Genomic DNA, 22,449 nt, shown 5'->3' on the forward strand with positions numbered 1-22,449 from the left:
CGAATCGACGATTTTTTTTTTGGCGTGTACAAGTAAAAGTTGCTCTAGTTAAATAAATAATTTAATATTAGTAATATATAGATTAAGTATGTAGTGGATTACTTTTTTATTTCTTTAACAAATTACAAGTACCTGTATTTTTATGAACAATTTACAACAGAGATGGAGATGGAGAACATTTTAGAGAAGGAAATATGGAAGTCTAAGTTTTTACAGGGCTTATGATCTGTCATTCAGGTTCAGTGCCAAAATACGGCGTTTATTGGCAAAAAAAAAAAGAAAATATATGCGATACAAAATAAAACAAAATAAGTATTGGACATTGAATTGAATTGTAAGAAAGTAACATTGGCTGGTTTTAGTGGCCTTTTTACAAAAGCAAAAAATTTAGATATTGTGGTATGACAGGTAAGATACTTGACTCACGCGCGGAAGGTTCCATGTTCGATTCCCGGTGAAAATACAAACATTAAATTTTTTTTTTCTCAAGCTTGCGTGTTCTGTACTGTTATTGGGCCTCCTGGCCTGTTGTAGTGCAAAAAAAGAAGAAAAAAAAGAAAAAAAAGAAAAGATTAAACCATAAGTAGAACTTAATTAAATGATTATGAAAAAAACAAAGATTAAAAAAGGAAATTTTAAATTCTGTACCTCAGAGGTAGACGGATGCAAATCCAGAATTTGGTGAAATGACATTTCGATTTTCGTATCCAGCTTATGATCATGTCCATTTATTTTGAAGAAATATAAGCCTTATAATGAAAGAATCAATGTACAGTGATACTCAAAATACAAATTAATGCTTTAAATTATTAAAAATATTAAGGAAGATTATTAAAGCTTGTTTTAAACATTTGATGTTTGGATTTGCATCCGTCTGTCTCTGAGGTACAAAATGAATGTGCCAAAATTTTAAGTTGAAAAAAATATTTCTTAATTCCAATTTGCACGTTAGGTACAATAATGTCATACGTCTTAAGAATTTATTAAAATTGGCAAGTTTTTTGGCCAAATCATTAGAGTAATACGATAAATTAATATAAGAATTAAAAAAAAACGACACTTTAGTACATAGACATTTAATGGATAAAACTATATTTAAAAAAAAAGTAAAACATTTACTATCCGGAACAATGAGTGCCAGTCATAATCCAGATATGTAAATATTTAGATTACAAGATTTAATATAAAATTAAGATCATATTTTAATGAAAATCCAAAATGTACGCTAAGATTACATTTTTATTGCTTTTGAAATAATACAGCGATTAGAATCACATAAAAAAATTACTTGAACATGTCCAGCAAAGTTAATTACTTTGACGAAGAAACTGGTTTACAAGCACCTGGGTCTTATAACGATTCGGATATTTGTAAATACAGAGGATTAAAGTTCGGATAAACGTAGTTCTTCTGTACATAAACGTATTCATTTTATCTACGAGTCGAGTTAACTGACTGATAATGTTTTTATGAATGAATAATGATTTTTTTAGAAATTTATATTAATCCAAGTTGAAGGACCAAAAATAAATGTTTAGTCAACTCAATGCCTTCCTGGTATTGTTCACTGATAACAGAGGAAATAAGAGTTTAGTGGACTGTATGGAATTTGTTACTCACTTTTAAAGTTCTTCCGATTGTTTCTTATATGGAGCACTTCACTATTGCTGCAGCACGGATACCGGTATCGTGTAGATGATGATGAATTGTATAATTTAACCTGTTTATACCACACTTACTTCACTTTGTACGAAATATGCTGACGCAGGATATGATAAAGATTTATCAGAGTGACAACTTTTCACATGTGACTTGCTCACAGGACGGTAGACGAAAAATATTTTAAAAGAGGAAGAATTTGCATAGAAACGGAATATTTACAGTCTGATATGAATTGCCAGTATAGAAAATGTAAATTCAGTACGTAACACTTAGCATTTGCAGAGCATATGACCAATCAATTACTGGTTCGAGTAATCGTTTTATGCCTCTCATATCATTCACCATTCGTTATGTTTGAAAATCCATATTCTCTCAATTAAAAATAATATATTGATAAAATATTGATTTTCAATGTAATTAGTAAAAGAAAAATATATTTAATAAATTGGCTATAATATCAAATCAGTATCTTAAGTATGTATGTTCGTTATCGACTGAAATCTGCAAATCTTATAACGCCGCATTGTAATAATGGGACAGGTCGTAAGATTGGGGTTTAGGGGTTGAGAAGTAGACATAATAGTGTTGTTTCTCATTTAGCTGTTTCATCCCCCTTACTTAACTCCAAAAAGCATATTATAAAGCGTTGCTTTCACTTTTAATAAAACCAGAAATATATCTCTATCAAGGATAGCTTTGTTCACAAATCTCTTTGGCATTTGAAAATATTACGCACAATTTTATCCTTGCAAGTTTTTAAAAAATAAAATAAGAGAAATACTTGAGTTCTTATTATTTACTCAAATTTCTGGACCATTTCCTAAAAGTCGTAAATAACTTGTGCTGGAAAAATTGAAATCGAGTTATGGTAGAGTGGGATTTGAACCTCGGACCTTTAGCCCATGAGGCCACAATCCTACCACGGGACCACAACCCGGTTTGATATTAAATAAAATATTGAAGATAAGATATTAAAATAATTTTTGAGGCTAGAAAACAATTAGTTTCATTGTTAACTAATAGTGACTGACCAAAGTCTCGGTTTCGGTTTTGGCCAGTTTCGGCCAACAATTTGAATTTCGGCCGCGGTTTCTCCGCGGAAACTTTGGCTCAGCTGAAACCTTGGTCGGGATGTGTCGGATTACGTTCGGCTGTACTTGTGAGTATTTTATGACTCGATACTATTTTTGTAATTCCTTTAGTACATTGAAGAACTGTTAAATATAAATTATATGTACAAAATACACTAAAATAAATTAAAATAGTAATAATGTATTCAAAACTTATTTTAATGTAGTCGTAAATTTTAACAATAAAAATACTTATTTTGGGCGTTTTGAAACGACTTTTAGCTTATTTAAACCAGTTTCGATTTCGGCCTCAACAAGATCAAAAGCCGAAATTCGATTTCGGTTTTGACTGAAAATATTGTTTTGGTCGGTCATTGTAAACTAATTTACCAGACGATTTATTAATTTTATATTTGCTAGATAATTTATTAATTTATCGTATTACATAAAGATGCCTAGGGCAAATATCTCCGTTCTAAACAATCAAAATATATTATGTTTAAAAATAATAAAAAATAAAGAAAAAAACATATTAAAAACAATATTTTTAGAAGGTGGTTACAACACATTAAAAATAATTCAATCTCAAAGCTCAGACAATGTTTTTAGTAAGTACAAATATTTGTAGACAGGCTGGATTTCCGTCCTAGTGAGTTATTGGTCTGAATTTGGTTGCGAAAGAGAGGGAAAATGAAAGCGTAGGGATTTTTAATTAATTTAATTGATTTTGATAAAAAAAAAAATAATAATAATAATAGTCATAAATTTAAATGGTACAGTATAAAATTTAATAGACAGATTAATAAGAGAATAAACTATTCATTATTAGTTTGTCTTCGGGTGCTCAGACATTAGTTTTAATTAATAATCAAATAAAAAGTACATAATAATGTATGCGTACAAAATAAATAACATAAATAATTTTGTTTTGACGCTTTGAAAAATATTATTAAGAAAAAAAAAACTCAACAAAACCAGATAAAAATAATTTTAAAAAATATATATTTTTTTTAAAGTAAGAAAATAGAGTAAAATAATACAATTAATATTAAAGAATAGCAATTTACTTGAATATATTTTAAATAAAGGAAAAAAAATACATATATAAATAGTGTGTGCTCGTAAATGTAATCAAAACAAGATAAAAAATGAAACAAAGCAAATCGAAAATTTCAATTCATATCTACAGAAAAAATAATAACAAAATTAAAAGTACTCATTTAAATTAAGATCTAAAATATAAAAACAAAATAAGAACGAAATAAAAGAAAAAGTTAACCTAAGAAAATAACAAAAATGTATTCAATGAAAGATAAAAAAAAGTTTTACTTAAAGAATAAATCAACATAGGAACACTCTGTTTACTAACCACTTACGTAATTAAAACATAATTTAATTTTTATTTTGACATGTTTTCATGTCAAGTGGCAACATATTAAATATTTTTGGAACAATATAATCCAACGTGCGTTGTCCATATTATATATACTATATATATTTATTCTCGGTTTTTTTTACTTTTCGTATTTAGAGTAGGTACCCATGCAGTAGTTAGGTTATGTAATATGCGCAGCGTATAAATAAAGGACGATGATAAATCAAATAGCGTTCACATTTTTCAATGTAAAATATATCAGTGTTATTTTGTGACTGTTCAACAGCTCGTAATAACGTTTTAATGGAAATATTCCATTAAGCAAAGAACATTAAGGATTGTAAAGTGTAAGTAAAGATAGAACATTATTCTGTCCGTTCGCATTCCCCCTCCATTTTCCCATTTCCCCCTCCCGCTCCCGATTTCAAGTGTGATTTTTTCTCTTCACTCATTTTTTCCGCGCAAAAATGGAGGCAGCTTTATTTTTAAATGAAAGGGGTGAAAGTTACCCATTACAGTGCGTCGTAATATTACATTATCTGGTTATTGTCCTCTTCAGTTAGCAAAATGTTCTAAGGTTACGATGCATATTCAATTTTACATAACGCGGTAAAAATATATTTTTATACAGGAAAAAACTCAAAGTACAGAAGCCCTTTAGCTCAATTATTAAGAACAAAAGCGTTCCAAATTTTTGGGTAGGTTTTTAGTTTAACAACAAACGTGTAACGAACCGTTTCGGTTTGCGCTTGGAATTCTTGACCTGAGTACCTACGGCCCGTTGTATTGCTGTAAACTGTAGCTAACTTCATGGATGATAATCATTGAATGGTTTTTGTCCGTATTGGCGTCTTTTTTTGCCAGTGGCATGTTATTAATACAAGGTAAACAATATTTTTATACATACAATAATTAAGGGGGAAAAAAAATATTATAAAATTTAACCGACAACGTCATACATATGAAACTAGAGATTTAAAAAATGATCAGATTACCAATGAGGAGAAAAACAGAGTCTTGAAACATATTGTACAATCTCTAAATTGAGTTACCTAAAGAAATAGAAAGCATTGAAATATTTCATTTAATTTGTAAAAATTAGTTCATCATTGTACTTGCAAAGATTATTTTTTTTGTCCTAGCTTTTATTTTCTCTATTTGTATTTTATTTTATAAGTGCCTATATCTATTATAAGAAATTGTATTTACCATTTTTTTTTATTTTTTTTTATTTTTCCATACACATATTTTTTACAAAGAAATATAATTATAAAAATACACTTCAGAAAAATACATCCTAAAATTAAGCTATATCATGAATTGAGAAAAATGCCCACAAAGACTTCAGCGTCTGAGCGTGGGCCATTCCTTTTTTCATTATTATAAAGTTAATAGCATATATATATATATTGTATGAAATGAACATGAAAAAAAAGAAGAAAAAAAAGAAAAACTAAATTAACATATTATTACGAAAACATGATTTATTTGCAGAATGAATTTATTTTTTTAAATTTTAATGAATTTTTGAAAAATGTGTCTATCTGTTCCTTTCATGCTGACCCAAGACCTCAAACCTACTTTAACCCTTACGCTGCTACGCAGTTTTTCAAGAATCTAATCAGAAATATTATTATTAATACATTTTTAAAATATTTTATCGAATACGTTGTTTTCCAAACACACTACTGTTTTAAAAATTAATAGCAATTCCAAGAAAAATCTTCCATTTCATAAATATCTAATTCAAGCCCAGTGGAGTGAGCAAGATAGATAACTCGTGCCGCCCGCAACACATTCTCGTACAGCGGTTGTAAACCCTTTCTTAATCGAAAATAAAAATGATCTCGCACAGCAATCTCAAGGCGCATTGTTTTAATAGTTATTATTGAAATGACAGTATTATGATGGTTTTTTTTGTTGATTGCGGGGCAAAGTGCCCTTATTATCAAACCTACCACTTCCATCAATGCATGCTAAACAAAATTTGAGTAAAATATATCTTGGAATTTGTTGCAACAGAGAGGGAACACATTTTTGCCAAGGGAATGTGGAAGTCTAGGCATTTACAGGACTTCTGATCTGTCATTGGCTGTTTTAAATGACCACTTTACACACTGCGAAATATTCACCATTCATGATTATTTTTACATTACCTCAACTCTTGCATCTGTTGACTTTTGCAAACTAAAAGAGCTGAAACCTTTATCGAATTCGGCGAGTTTCATCTGGATAAATTATTTCACCTCCTAGGTAATGCCTAAAAATACTTTAAATTTTTTATGCAAGTTATTTCGATCAACAATATTTTGAGTATGTCCAAATGTTTGTATGGAGTTATTTAGATTGAAACTTCATGATAACGGGTAAATGTACTAAGAAGTGATGTTATTTCTTGGTTGATGTTATAATATTGGCGGCCTCCGTAGTGTAGTGGTCAAGACGCTTGACTCACGCACGGAAGGTTCCGGGTTCGATTCCCGGTGAGAACACAAAAATTAAAAATGTGATTTTTCTCAAGCCTGGTTGTTCTGTAATGTAATTCACCACTGTAATTGGGCCTCCTGGCCTGTTGTGGTGCAAAAAAAAATGAAATGAAAAAAAAAAAGAAATATAATTTTAATTTAAAAAATAATGTTTTCGTACAACTGTCGCACAAATTGATATCACTTCCAAGAAAAATATTCCGTTTCACTAATAGCTAGTTCACGCATAATGGATTGAGCGAGATAGACAACAGTTGCTGAAATTACAAATAGTTGTGGTAAATTACATATTGTGTACATTTATATATATTTTTAATCTTACTTTGTTACTCTTATTGGCAAATTAACTCTGCAAAGGGTCATTTTTATTGTGAATAAATATACAAAGTATATTATTCAAAATGATAACGGATATTAAAAGTGATATAGAAATAATAATACCTCACCTAGAAACTCGGAAGCTTAGCAACTCAACCTATTCCGAAAGTGAATTCGACAATAACGATCAACTTCTAAGTGATAGTGATGATAGTTTATATGACTCTTATGAAGAGCTCAAAATCGAAGAAGCATTTCTGAAATATTTTTGGATCAAGATCGAGCTGATATACTTTATTTACCACAACTTTTTGTTTGTAGAACAGTTTCTAGAATAGAGTTTGTATAGTAATAATTACTTTTGTTTGTAGAGTAATAATTACTACCTAATGAACAGCTAAAACATTTTAATTTCACATTACTGTAGGTACCCATTATAATAAATCAACAAATGATTTTTTAATATTCAAACGTCCTAATTGACAATCATTTAGGTTCCATGGTGAATTGTTTTTAAATTTTATGGCTCTTTACTTATTTGTTTATATTCTTAATTACGGGTTTTCCGGTGATATAGGGACCTTACTAGATAAGAGTTATTATATTAAAGGTAAAGTATTCAATTAGTTATTCATTACGGAAATACATAAATATTTTTGTAATCACTGGATCGGGTATAATAGTAGGGAAGACACAAAATGTAATTATTTTTCTCAAATATCATATAAGTGATTGAAAATTCTAAATATTAAAATGATTTATTTTTTATTTCACTGTTTTTGCAATGTAAAAAATTCCCTGTTTCCGGTCCCGGCTAGCTAGAAGTTTCCTGTGTTTAGTTGTTTCTCTTTTTTTTAAAGCACTGCAAATTTAAACATCATAAGTAAATGTATTATGAGGAAATTTAGTTGTTTAAATAAAAATATATATTTGTTAATAAACTACTAAACAAAGCTTTTTTTTCAATTTTTAAGTATCGTATTATCGGCGCTACGATTTTTTAAAGTTTTGTATTTCCGAAATTAATCCGCGTGTGACGTCGCAAGTTCTCTTCCGCTTCTTTTTGATTTGTTCTGTTGATTGCTCCATTGACGATTAGAAAACCGAAAATCTTCCACAACCCTCTTATCATTGGTTGATTCATTTGAACAAGTGACGTCGTTCAAAGTAGTTCGTTTTTATTAAAATATTTTATATTAATTTTTATTAATTTTCAAGAAACTTTGCTGTACAATTTGATGCTCGAATTTTCACCGCGCGTAAGAAAACATATTTTGTATTAAATTTTCCGTAGGGCTGAAATAGGTACGAAACTGAATAATAACCCGTCGAATAAGTAGTTTTTATGTTTTGAAAATGTTTCATACCACTGACGGTTAAGTGCAACAAGCAGTTCCCGAATTCATTTACCCTTTTGGGGATTATGACGTCAGCATCAGTCTAGTTAGAACTTTATGATAGGGATTAACAACAACGATATATCGTTGTTTAGCAGTCTAAGGGTTAAAATGTAGCAGTGATTTGATGTTTTGTAGTTCCTTGGTTAAAATGGACTTCATAAGTCCGTCAAATAAATAAATATATTTGAAATACTCAAATTGTTGTTGATGTTTTCAATAAATGTATCGATCTAATCGCTTTTTTAAATGCATTGCCCTAAAGCCCTAAAGCATTAGGGAGCAGATGTAGGTACATACCGGCTATAATATTTTTCTAACCCCCAACCCTTATAAATATTCCTAAATGAAATAATTTAAGACCAGTAATTGGAAACTGCCTCCATAGGATTTTAAATATTTCGTCGTGTATTTTTTTATGGCAATCTTAAGTAAGTTTTCTTGTTACCTTTTTATGGGCTAGCCGTGACGTGATTAAAACGAATATTGTAGGAGGGATTACTTAATAATGAGGCCTTAAAAATGTGTCGTTATAATGGGGCGGTGGGTGTAATTATGACGATTTATAGGCACCTGGGAGTACAATATCAAATAAATAAGATCGTTGAGTTATTAAAGAGACATATTTATCTTTGAATGAAACATTGGAAGGATACATTTATTTTAATTCTTTTAATATATTTACATATTTGTTTTATATTTAAAACATTATTACCATTTGATATTTAACTTTGTGATGTCACACCAGTCCACATAGGATACAAGACTTGAAATAATGTCTCTCTTACTTGTTTTAATAATGAGGTTGTATGGACATTTTCACATTGGATTTGGGAAGTAAAATTTGTATACCTATCTGGATTTTAATACAAAAAATATCTATTTAATAATTGAGTTTTTCTACTGACATTTCTTGGTGGAACTGCATTTTTTATTTTAGTAATAAAATTACGTATATAGTTTTATTCCACTTTTATTTTAAAAAAATTTACCAGTGACCGGGTTTCGTCATGAATTTCGTCGTGACTGACATCGCCAGTCTGACGATGTCAGTCACAACGAAACCTGGTCACTAAGAAAAAAATATAAATATAAGTGGAATAAAACTATATACGTATTTTTATTATTATAATTATTTAATAATTAATTATCCTTGCTAAGCAAAAAATAATGTCCGCCAATACAGAAATACATCTGTATAAGAGAGAGCATAAAGATAGAACTCATAACATGGAAGACAGAGACGCTGTTCAGTGGCCGGTGTCGAAATTTCAGAATATTCCGTTTTTTTTTTGAGGCAACACGATGTTACAACGCCGCGCGCAATGGATTTTTTTAGTGCAGCCTTTTACAATTCTTTTGTTTTTTTTAATGTTTTACAGATACTTTTTGTACTCACATACAATTTGTTGAGGTTACACCATGTTTTTGATTTGAATTTTATGAATATTGATTCGGTATCTTGTACTGCTTGTAAACCTAAAACTATATAAATACTCGTAAATAAAGTAATACGTCCGTACCCATTATTGTGCACGATAATGTTTTTTCGTTCTTACGATACGTTTCATAATCATCATTCCTTTTTCGCACCTAATGGTGCATAGGGTGCTAAATTATCATTCCAGTTACCTACTATGAAATACTCTGCTGTAAAGTATTTCATTTTCTAGGGACTGGCTTATGAAGTGTAAGACATCATTTTGCCTTTGTATTGCAAAAAAGAATCGAGATATGCAGCGATTGCTATACCTATGTAGTAGGGGACGGTGGGGCGTATTGCGATAGGGGCAGGTTATGACAACGCATTTAAAAACGCGGTAATTGACCTAGCGCCACTTACGCAACTTTATTTCGTGTGAACCTCGTGCGGTCAATTTCATTAAAATTAAACGACAAACTGTGATTTTGAAGTGCTAAATTAATTTTTCCTCCAAATATCTCAGGTATTTTTCTGTTCCGTGTGTAAAACGTGAAATATTTTATATTTAGTTTTTGAAATGTTGTATTTTTGCCTTCAATATTAGCGATACATGAAACACTTTCGTCTGATAAATTCACTTGCATTAGCATTTTAGTTGAAAATAGTCAGAAAGGGTTAGTTTTTACATCAAGATGGAGACTAGTCGTGACAGTCACAACTAACCCCACCGAAACACTCAAAACTTTCATTTTTATAAAACAAGTAAAATGTGGAAAACTAATAAATCTGAAATGGGACACAATACCGCAATTCGTATTTCCATGAAAGTATTTCAAGCCGCACCATCTCCTACCATAGAAATGCAACATTAAAGCTGAGTTCCCCCGAGGACAATGCTATAGACAACACTATAATATTGTCCTGTCCCAGATCCGTAAAGAGTCCCGATCGCGCAGGAAGGGACAATGAGATAATATGAAGTGAATACCAGTGGCGAATGGTGATTTTATTTACAGGTAAGCTATAGAAAATATCATATATTTGTACCTACATAGGAGGTACATAATATAATGTAAGTAATATAAACGATAAATTGATATTTTTCCGTGGTTCTGTGTGATACAACAACTCTCATCCATGAAATCAACTCAAACGATGTAACTTTGTGATATATTATATTATATAGATATATTATCCATTACTTTAATATATAATTAATCAAAGAATAAATAAAAAATACCACTATGAATTCAGTCAATATGAGGTATTCAATTGAAATGTCAAATTGTCAACTGGCCGCATTGTTCTAGTAATTTCTAGTGCTAAAAACGGCCGCGTGGAGTGCTATATGTCCTGCAATATGACGCATGAAATTAATTATGGTCTTATGTCAAAAGTACCATCTAGAGAAAAATAGTCCTTAAGAAATAATGTTTGAAATACTTTTTTCAAAATCAAGAATCTTCAAATAATTAGGAGAAAAAACCAGCACTGGGGTTAAGACATTCAAAATATAGTATACATATTTGTATGAAAAAAGCTGAAATAATCGGCTAGTTTCTTGACTCACCACAGGCGCGGGGCGCGCTTTATTAAAATTTATATTTATATTAGGATAAAAATACAAACGGTGGAAATGATTTTTAATAAATGGTAATTATTTATTTGTTTTTCTGTTAATAAAGCTACAATAAAACATTATTATGGTTAGTCAAATATAATGGTAAGCTGTGCATAATCGCTTCTATACCGGTTCGCCCCTGGTGAATACTCGACGTAGGTGATTTTTTTTTTATCAAATAATATTGGAATTGTTGGAGGACAAACTAAATAATAAAAATGCACGGGGATGACTCACGTGCGCCGATTAATCGTTTATTGTCCTACTGTCTTGTCATTGGGCGCTCACACGAGAAAAATGCGCCCGTGGGCAGTGGTTAGGGTAATCAATTGTCTTACGGAGATAACCCGCTATCTCTAAGACAGTGTCTCGATCCATTGCCCCGTTCTCTAAATTTATGTTCGCGTGAGATCAATAGGCGCGATGCTGGCACAGGACAACATTGTATTGTCTACGTGTGAGCACTATTTAAGTAAAAGCGAATTATTGACATTTGAATATGCTGGCGTAAGAAATATGTAGGTAAGACAATGCTCAAATATGGAAATTAAAAAAAAGAAAACAATTTTTGGATCAACTGCTTTTTAAAAAAATATATTATGATCTTCACCTAGTGGTGAACAGGGTACTGCATAAGTACCTACGCAGTATTTCGATCATAAACGCAGCGTATTTTGATCATCTGTCGAAGGTAAAGTGATCAGCCTCACACTTGCCAGGGTGCCAGCCCAGGGATAGTGAAATATTTCAGTGAACCCGTTTAAAAATAAATACATGCTTAGCAAATAAGTTAGTTCTTAAAAAGTGTTAGCATAATATACCTATAATTTAGTGATAATTAGATTTGATTTAATATCTGGATATCCATAATTTATTAATGTACCGTTTCAAACTGTTTTTGCGGCCTCCGTATTGTAGTGATCAAGACGCCTGACTCATGCCCGGAAGGTTCCGGGTTCGATTCCCGGTGAGAACACAAAAAATAAAGTGTGATTTTCCTCAAGCCTGGGTATTCTGTGATGTAATTCACCACTGTAATTAGGCCTCCTGGCCTGTTGTGGTGCAAAAATAAATAAAATAAAACAAAAATAAAATAAATTAAAATTCATAAAATTCATAGGCTTAGTTTTATGATGCCAATTTACGCAAAAGCGCTCGTTGGTCAAATAAAACAAAAGAATCAAACTTAACCTAGGAATTTTATTGATATTTACATTAAAATCATATTAGGTATATATTTAGTAAAGTATTCGTCTCGGTGATACGTATAAAAAAAATTGAAACAAAATTCGTAATCGGAGAACAAACGAAACAGGCAGGTAAATTTCAAAAGACGCACAAAGAAGTTTATTGGTTATTACATTTGCTAAGAGATGGCGCTAGCAGTCACTTTTTGACGATGCTTACAGTTTTACCACGAATAAGTTCGCTCGATTTTCTTGCAAACGATACTTCTGTAATTTTACGTAGAAATTGAAAATGATCCAAAATACAAAGCGACACTTATTGCAGAAAAATTAAATTTGCAAATGTTCTTTTGTGTAACGTTCGCGTTCGAAATTTGAATTTAAAAAATAAAAAAAGTACAAAATTCAAATGCCGTTATTTCATTATGTATGAATGCGTAGTGCGTACCAATCGTAAGAAAGTACCTGGTTAGGTAGGTATTTTTTTTGTCTCCTATTACGCCAATACTTTTGAGATTTAATTTCTTTTTATTGATCTTTGCATTTAATATAGGTACTTATTTTTTGTACCTCATTAAATAAAATATCATTTTGTTTTTACCATTTTAAATTTGACTTGTAAAATTTAATAAAACTTGTGTTTATTTTTTCCTTTTTCACATTATAACGAAGGGTTTAAAGTTTATAAAATATGTATTTTGCAAGGTAAAAGACTCTGCGAGCCGTGTAAAGTAAATAAATAAATGCGTTTGTGAAATTCAAACAATAATTTTGATTTCTAGACGATTACGATATTTTAAATACAATTTTTTTCATTCCTTATCACACAAATTCCAAATTTGTATTTTTGATTCATATTAATTGTAAAAAATATTATTTTACAGTAGTAGTTGTTACTTACTGCTTTGGCACTTAGTACTAAGGTATGTATATAGTATTTTTATGAATAACAAACATAGTATATCGAGTACAGATACGGGTTTGAAGATGATGATGATAAAATGAGAATCGAGTCACGTCAGAGTGCAGTTCGAACTTCGGACCTCTGATTTGTGTCACGACGCTAGCCGTGGGACCACACCCCTGTTCAAAAATGATAGGCTATTTGCAGAATAACTATGGCGCCATAGTTTACATGAGTGGCTCAACTAGACTCCAAAATAACTCGACACGAACTTAGCAGCTTTGCTTTTGTTGACATAACAAGTCAACTCAGGCGCGTTTGCTAAATAACAGAAACTACAACTATGTTGTAGCCAATAAATATGTTTAATTCGATCTAGTTTTCAGATATTTCTACTGGATTACAAATGAGTCAAATCCTTCGGAGCGCATCCCATGTCTGGGCGTCTTGTCAACATGTAGGTATTATTGCTCCCGTAAAAAAGGTTTCTATTGCCAAAATTCAAGTTTTAGATACTTAATTTCAAAAATGTAATAACGATACCAGTCTCGAAGATGTCAAAAAAGCGATGAGACCGGATCACTGGTTTTTACAAATTTGGCGATTAAAGTACCTATCGCACGTCTTTAATTTCCATAATAAAATAAGTAAATTTACACATATATTATTACGATGGTAATATAAGTTTATCTATTTTTAAAAATATATTTCTTAATAGAGACTTTATTCAATAAAATACACATGTAATTCAACATTAATAGGTATATTATAATAAGATAAACAAAAAGTAGTAGAACATATTTGTCCCAATAAACTAATAAATATTAAAGTTTATATTTGAAGCACTTACTTTGTGGTTATTCATTGTAATAAAATAAATAAAACAACTTGGTTTTTAACCACTAATTTTTATTTTCCCCTGACTAGTTTCAAAGCAAACAAGCTTTTTTTTCAAGGTTTACGTAACTAATGAATTGATTCCTTTTTTTATTTTTTACTATTTTTTTAAAAAAGGAATCAATTAATTAGTTACGTAAACCTTGAAGAAGAAACTTGTTTGCTTTGAAACCGGTCGATGGAAAATAAAAATTAGTGTTTAAAAACAATGTTGTTTTATTTATTTTATTATAATAAATATAAGTTTGTCATCGGGTGCTCAGACATTGGTTTTGATTAAGATTAAAATACAAGAGTAGAGACGTTATTATTGCACACGCATAAAATAATGAGCATATTTTTTTTTGTTTTTGATGCTCTGAAAAAATGTATAAAAGAAAAAAAAAACGTATATATTTAATAAGTAGAAAAAGAAATAAAAAAAACATTAAATTAAAGAATAAACATATAATTGAATAATTTGAAACATTAGAAAAAATAAAGAGAAATAATGGGAAATAATAATATTATTTACTTTGCGAGTATTTTTTTATATTTATTTGACTTTCTGAACATTGTTAGGCTCATTGTCAAAAGACAATATCCATCACAAACGAATAAAATAATATATGTTAATTTTTTCAAACAGACTGTTAGGTAGGTAAATATGTGTCATAATCACACCCTTTCCCCACCGAATGGTGCATAGGGCACTGCATTGCTACACCGATCGCGGCGTATCTTGAGCATTTTTTTTATATTTGATTATATGAAGGTAAGATGATTAATCTTTCGCTTCAGATGTCAGCTCAGGGACAGTAAAATATTCTAGTGTTAATATTTTATTTCATTTCAGGAATCAAACCCAAGAATTTTTGTATGGCAGGCAATTGCGCTGATTTTTAGACTACGAGGCGGAAAAAAAATGTTTGTACCTTCCTATGTTCACTAAATAAATTAATATCGATTTTAGTCTTCATTGGGAAAAAGTGAATAAAAGGAGGGGAAGAGAGGAGATTATCAAACAATGTTTTGATATCCTAGTAATGTGTAAATATTTGCCAACTAAAACTGAAATCTAATATTCTTAGGATAAGAATTTATTGTATTTGTTTTATATTAGAAAAAAAAGGTAACCTTGCTTGATCAGTATTCTCTCCACACAATCAAAACCGTTTTTAAGACTGTGGTCCTTCCCATCGGTTTTACTTATATAAAAAAGCAATGTTTTTTTTTGTCAAAGACTTTTTTACGATTGGTCTGATCAATATTCATCTACTAAAGAGTTTTTCTATCTCTCTCGAAATATCGGCTAATCTTGGATCAAATCATTTAGATACCTACTTGTATTTTCAGTGTCAGTCTAAAGATGTCGGGGAGTGAAAGCGCTAATTATTGATAAAACAAAGATAAAAATAACTTTAAAAAATATATTTGCTGTCTAAGAACAGGGAAGTAATTCCAAATAAGGCAGTTTGGATGACCCCCCAGCAAAAAATAAAAAAATATGTATGTAAGCTTTTACTACTCATTAAACTAAATGTAAATTGCTGTAAATTAAAAAAAATAAAACACTAATTATTTTTTATCCAAGGCTACTATAAAATTTACTTTTACGAACACGTAAACTAAGAAATTAGGAATTATCAAAAAATAAAGGTAGAAAATAAAAATTCGGTAGAGTCAAACTTTTTTCTTTTACTAGAAGTTTTATGGGTAAATTGTTTACTTAAAAGTTCTGTGAATTCTCTCGTAAAATAAATTTCTCTTGACAGCGACGTTATTTATTCCGTTTAAATTCCGAGCAAATCGAAAATAGAAGGTCCCACCTAACTCGTCTCCAATTTTGGGTAATTCACCGCCCGGTGTCGCTACCTCTCTGCCCCTGCCGCTCCACCTCCCCCCCACCAGCTAGAGAAGAAGAAGAAATAATCTTCGTCCAGTGTCCTATTGATCTATCGCCTCGCCTCCTGTCTCCGTCTCTTTCTCGCAAGCTCCACCCATCGAGACTCCTTCTCTCTTACACGCGAACGACACCGGAGAGTGAATTTGGTGACAAACCCAAGAAAAAAAACCAATTAAAATAAGAAAACGAATGGAACGAGAAAAAAAATATCAGTACGTATGTATTCATTTGCGTGAACGTCAAACAAATACTTTTAATAAAACCGTTAATTTGACACACACCATTCTATTCTTAATTCAAAATTTAAATTTAAATAATGTGTATTTGTGTTCGTTTTAAGGATTCGACTTTATTTAATTCTTGCGCGTGCAGTAGGAGCTGAGAACACTTTGAATTTTAAATCGTTGGCTCTCTTTCTGGCGGTCTGTGGACACTTGGTATGGTTGTCTCCCTCTTGTCGCGCGGCTTTTTTGTCGCTTTGTCCCTGTCTGGCTTCGAAGGCGTCACCTGTGCCTCCGAAGAAATTTTCAGTCGCGTCCGAGCCGCCGGTCGGCAAGCACGCGTGTTTTGGGAATAGTCTTCGCCGAGTCATTTGTCTTCGGTGTGTGTGTGACGGATATCGACAAAATACTTTTTTGGACGGTCAGTGCAGTGTCCGCGCTCTCTGATAGATGGTGTTACCAGTTCCGTGTAGACCACTCGTGTCTTGTTTATTCGTGATTGACTTTTGACCGATATTCAAAAATAAATTAAAGGTGCGTTTTTATCATGTTCATAATGATTTTTTTAAATTAAAAAATATTTTTTTATTTCGCAACATGTTTTTTAAAATTTGTTCTAATTTAAAATTTTGTATTGTTACAGGATATCGTTTTTGAAAGAAATGATTTGAAGCCAATAGTAAAGAAAAAAATATTAAAATGGAAAACAGGGATTCGCCCCCGAAGCCTCCTTTACCGATGGGTCTTGGATATTTCCTGCTGCCCCCGCATTCTTCCGCCCCTCCACGTCCATCACAACCCTTCGACTTTCGCAACCTCGGAGCAAGTTTCGGAGGTGCTCCAACTTCTCATCATGAGGATTCTTATAAGACGCCAGCCAGCAAAATGTCCCCCAACTCCTCGGCAACGGATGAGTCCAGAACCTACAAGTCCGATGACGAGGACTGCGGGCGAGAAGACTCTCCTGACATTTCCTTCAACCTCGGTGACCCCAGTGGTCACGAGCCCAGGTCTCCGTCAGACTCATACCAGTCTAGAATCTTGGGCAAAAGACACGACCTCAACCAGTGGCCGATGAATTTGGGGATCCAGTTCATCAACCCTTCGACCGGCAAGAAGAGAGTTCAGTGCAACGTCTGCCTCAAGACCTTCTGCGACAAGGGTGCCCTGAAGATTCACTTTTCAGCCGTGCACCTCCGGGAAATGCACAAGTGTACGGTGGAAGGATGTACCATGATGTTCAGTTCTCGGAGATCCAGAAATCGACACAGTGCTAATCCTAATCCCAAGCTCCATTCTCCTCACACGAGGCGGAAGATATCCGCTCATGATGGTAGATCGTCTCAACCCTTTTCTCTCCTCCCCGGCCCCCGCCCCCTACCCTTGCCGCTCCCTATGCTCATTCCTGACCAAATGCCGGTCATGTCCCGCGGTGCTGTTCCTAGTTTCGGTGATTTTGAAAAACTTTATCGTCAGAGTGCTTCCAACGAAGATGCGGCCTATAAGATGCACGAAGCTAATAGAAAAATTGTAGAAGAAGCTCAAGCGAGAAAAGACGAAGAAAAGATTCAGAAGCTCGCTAATATTAATAAATTCTTGGCGGATTATCAAAAATACGGCCAGGAAATGAGCGAAAAAATTGCGACTCCCGAAATTCCAGAAGAAGTTAAGAGAAATAATGACGAGCCGGAGGATTTGAGTATGCCGTCTAAACGTTCCATACCTAAAGAAGAAATTGAAAAACCTGAAATTAGTGAACATGCGCCTATTAGTCTTGTTTCCAAGCCCACCGAAATTTCACCCAAAACCGAAGAAAAGCCACTGATCCTAGTTACAAATAAACGAAAGCGTAAAAGTGAAAAACCTATCCGCTGTTCTCAATCGACCGATTTAAACCTATCGGATGAAGACATGAATTCTGAAATGTTTCGGAGTAATGATATAAAAGATGTACTAGCATACGAAAATATGAAAAATAATAATACATTTCATGCCATTGACGAACCAATTTCGTTAAAAATGCCTAAAACTGACAATTTATCTCAACCTAAAAGTGAGGTTTTTGAAGTAAAAAGGGAAATTAATGACAATATAATCGACAACAAATCCGACATCATTAATTCTCCGAATTCGAGCCGTTCGGGTGGAGAAAAAATTCGTCTACGCTCCGATTTATACGGCGGCGATATAAAGTGCAAAAGCGAATTTCTCCAGGAGCCGATGAGTCTGGTTAGGATGCGATCTCCGTCGGGGGAGAGCGAGACCACCTCGGGAGATATTATGCACTGCCACTCGGAAGATTTAAACGCGCTAGAGATTCCGATTGACGAGGAAAATCCCGACAAGTGCACCGCCTGCGGGCAGATATTTCAGAACCACTTCTTGTTGCGAATTCACTTCCGAAACGTCCATTTAAAGCTGCTGCATCAGTGTGATATCAACGGCTGCAACGCGGCATTTCCATCGAAAAGGAGCAGAGATCGTCACAGCTCGAACATGTCCTTACATAGAAAGTTATTATCAACGTCTTCACCCCACTTGCCCCAAAAGATCGGAAGACTAGATCCTAGTTTGCCGCAAACGAACGGGATGGGTTTCAACGCGGATTTACTGAATCGATTATACGCTGATATCAAAGGTTTAGCTTCTACGTTGGAAACGTTAAAATATCATCCCTACGGAGGGGAATCTGTGCCGTCTCTTCCCGTGTTCGTCTCGGAGGCCGTTCAGCAGTATTGGCGTAGAGCTGGTGCCGGCGGGAGAGATGCTCGGTCCCCACTTTCTGCATCTTCTCCTCCCGTCATCTCCCCGGGCCGAGCTGATCCTCCCAGAGAAGAAGACAACTCGCTTTTTCGTGAGTCCAGCGAGCCCCTGAGAAGGATGACATCCTTATGCGAGCGCCAGGAGCAGATGTACCAACACCACGTCCCCGTTTCGTGATGTAAGTTCTCCGCCTGAGCCACCTAGTGGAAGTGCCTAGGGAAGGCTCGGGAGACGTCTAGTTCCACGGTGACGGTTAGGTCGACTCGTGTATAATAAATATTGTGTGAAGTAGTTAATACGGAATTTGTGCAATCCTCAGGTATTCGGGAAGATTTTATTAGAAAAAAAAAAACGTATCACGTAAACTTCTCGCTAAACTTGAAAGACTTAAATAATTTAATTGTAAACATTTTATCGCGCAGCGGAACTCTATAATGAGCGACAAATTTGTATCGGTAGAGTAGTGGTTCTCAGTAATGTTGCATAGCTACGTGTTAGCATATCACGTTTAAGATTTCCTCAAATATTTACAATAACATGTCGAGCGGTTAAGTTTAACGTTATTTATGGTAGATAATTCTAGATTAATAGTTAATATTGTGTACATATTATTATTTACGGACTTAGTGTGCTTCCATTGTAAATGGAGATTCTCGCGTCGCGTCGTTACCCGAGAATTAGAACATATTTATCGTACGCTTTATTTGTAATCGTATTAAGTATTATTATTTCCAAAACTAAGCTTAGTAAGTTACATAATTATATTACAAAATCAGAGCAAATGTCTACGTAGGCTAGTATTTTTATTTAAGGCAAATGCATGTACTAATTCACAAATAATATTATAAGAAATAGAACCTAAAATAACAATGTTTTACAAATAAATTGCCAGTCATGTTAACCTTTTTCTGTTTGATAAGATGTCTCCAATTTAAGTGTATGTATGTTTTCAATTTAACTCATTTAAAGAAACTTAAATACAACGCAGGTACATTATCTACCGTGGATTCGTGCAATGATAAAACAATATATTTTATTTTCAAAGTAAAAACAATAATAATTAAAACTTATTTTAAAATCTACAGCTTTTTCAATAAATATTACAAATTTATGAAACTGCACGATGTTAATTAAAATGATTTGTTCCGATTTGAAATTATAGTTTGTTGTACACATTTTATAAGTTTCGTGTTCCTCTCCACCAAATGACTAACGATTCAATGTAAATAATAATTAATATTATATTGTTTTAAGTTCAAAATCATTCTTGTGATATTTTCTTATGTACTTAAGCCCATCCACCTGTATCGAGTATTAATCCAGCGAGGTCAATGCACAAACGTTATTGCAATTATTATTTTAGTAAGGTTTTAACAATCAGCATTGATTATTTATGAATCATAAAAGTTTATTGTTATTCTTGATCTGTTATCTTTTATTCCGATGATTTTTCACTGTTCAGGGTGTGGTTGAACTATTTTTGTAATATTATCTGCTTCGTGATGTTCCGAGTTCGTGCACCGATACAATTTGATATTAAGTATAACATTATTGTTAACTTTAAACGTTAATATCTTGTGATAGTGTGAATGAGTAAATGCAGTAACGATACTAGTAGATTTTTATTGCTTAGACATCTCACGATGTATCTTCTAATAAAGTTGTACTGTCTGTTGAAGTTGTGTACAACTCAAAGTATTGTCAGTCATTATCTTGTGCCTGGGACTTCGCTAAAATTGTATCTGTTTGTAAAATGCTGTCTTTATTTACATGTAAAATATATCTCGAATATTTCGATGTTGAAACTGTTCGTTATTCACGAATCAATATTTGGCCCAAATAAATTATGGTCTATACTTGAACAAGGTGTGTTTTATTGGTTTAGTCTCCCTGGATATTGATGATGGCGAGAATCACGAAGTGATGATTTATTGGGTATCAGATTTCGGCAGGAAGGGTATTCGAAGTATCAGAAAAGTCATTCGAGGTGTCGAGAGAGCCATCGGAGGTGCAACAAAGTCTGTCTGAGCTGATGATGTGATATTCTCTTGTTTGTTTCAACTTAATTGACAAAGTTTTCTCACGGTTATATTTTTATAATCGTGTCCTAACACGCTCGATACCTACCTCATTAAACTGTCACAACAATAATCGGTTTATTATGCATAATTTTATATTATTGTAACAAAAACAGTAATAAATATGACAACTTCTGATATTCATGATGTTTTTTACTAAATATGATTACATAACAATTAAATACCAATAAATCGAATAAACATGATTATGTCTGATAACTTAAAATTTATTTTTATTATAAGAGCTTTTCACGTCTTCGACCAGAAATTACGTCAACCAATTTTTTCATACTTCCTCACTATTTTTAATTCGTACGATTTAAAAAAATGTTTTGAAGACCCGATGTTTTTCTTGACTGCTTTTATTCTTTTTTCTTTAGAATAGTCATTGCCTTTATACATACTGAGGAGAATTGTGTAATAGCTTATAAATTGTAAACACTGAAGAAAAACACAATGTTATCAAAATATCTCAGCGAAGAGCTAAAAAATAATATGTAAGTATTAAGTCCGTTGATTAGAGAAGTGGTAAAAAATATTGAACACTCGTCGTGTATTGGCTAACACATTGATAACTGTTGTGGGTTCGATTTCTGATGAGATCAAAACCAAAAAAAGAGATTTCGTAAGTACAGAGTTCTGTGATGTATTTTTTTTACTAAGTGATGCTAAAAGTCTTAATCATTGTATAACAATTAAAACATGCCTATCACAGTTTTTTATTATTTTACAATTATGTTTTTGATGAGGTGGCGGTTAAACTATTACACATATTTATCTTGTCCTAATTGGGAATCCAAAACATTGCAGGATAACTTGATGCTATCTTTTTGCAAGAGGCGAACAACCCAAACTATTTACATATCTATCGTACAAAACGAGTAGTAATATTAATGAGTTTTTATTTGTTATAAATCCTAATAATTTTACATTATACTTTTAAAAAATTAAGGCTTGTCGTGTTTGGAGTAACAAATCAAGAATGTGCTTTACCAAATTTAAAAATTAAATTAAACGAGGCGTTCTATTTTTTTTATTTTAGTTTCAGGTTTTTAATTTATTTCTAAAAATATTAAATTTTAAATGTAAAAAAAAATAAAAAAAATCCTACAGTAAAGGTTCCCAAAATACTTAGCACGCACTTATGTAGAATTACCATGTA

General features: G+C 32.3%; 1 protein-coding gene across 1 annotated transcript; it reads left to right on the forward strand.

Annotated features, from left to right (window-relative positions):
• Positions 1 to 16,753: 16,753 nt before the first annotated feature.
• LOC148276980 (zinc finger protein basonuclin-2-like) lies at positions 16,754 to 21,071 on the forward strand. The gene is made up of 2 exons (XM_088233499.1): positions 16,754 to 16,980; positions 17,090 to 21,071. The coding sequence occupies exon 2, from the start codon at positions 17,146 to 17,148 to the stop codon at positions 19,384 to 19,386; it is 2,241 nt and encodes a 746-aa protein (XP_088089625.1). The 5' UTR covers positions 16,754 to 16,980; positions 17,090 to 17,145; the 3' UTR covers positions 19,387 to 21,071.
• The last annotated feature ends 1,378 nt before the right edge of the window (positions 21,072 to 22,449 follow it).

This window comes from Micrasema longulum, unplaced genomic scaffold (genome assembly GCF_059751315.1).
Source record: "Micrasema longulum isolate JH-2025_06_02 unplaced genomic scaffold, ASM5975131v1 h1tg001113l, whole genome shotgun sequence".
Taxonomy (NCBI): Eukaryota; Metazoa; Arthropoda; class Insecta; order Trichoptera; family Brachycentridae; genus Micrasema; species Micrasema longulum.

Coding starts and splice junctions, on each gene's coding strand:
- LOC148276980 (XM_088233499.1), top strand. CDS start 17,146: ATGGAAAACAGGGATTCGCCCCCGAAGCCTCCTTTACCGATGGGTCTT.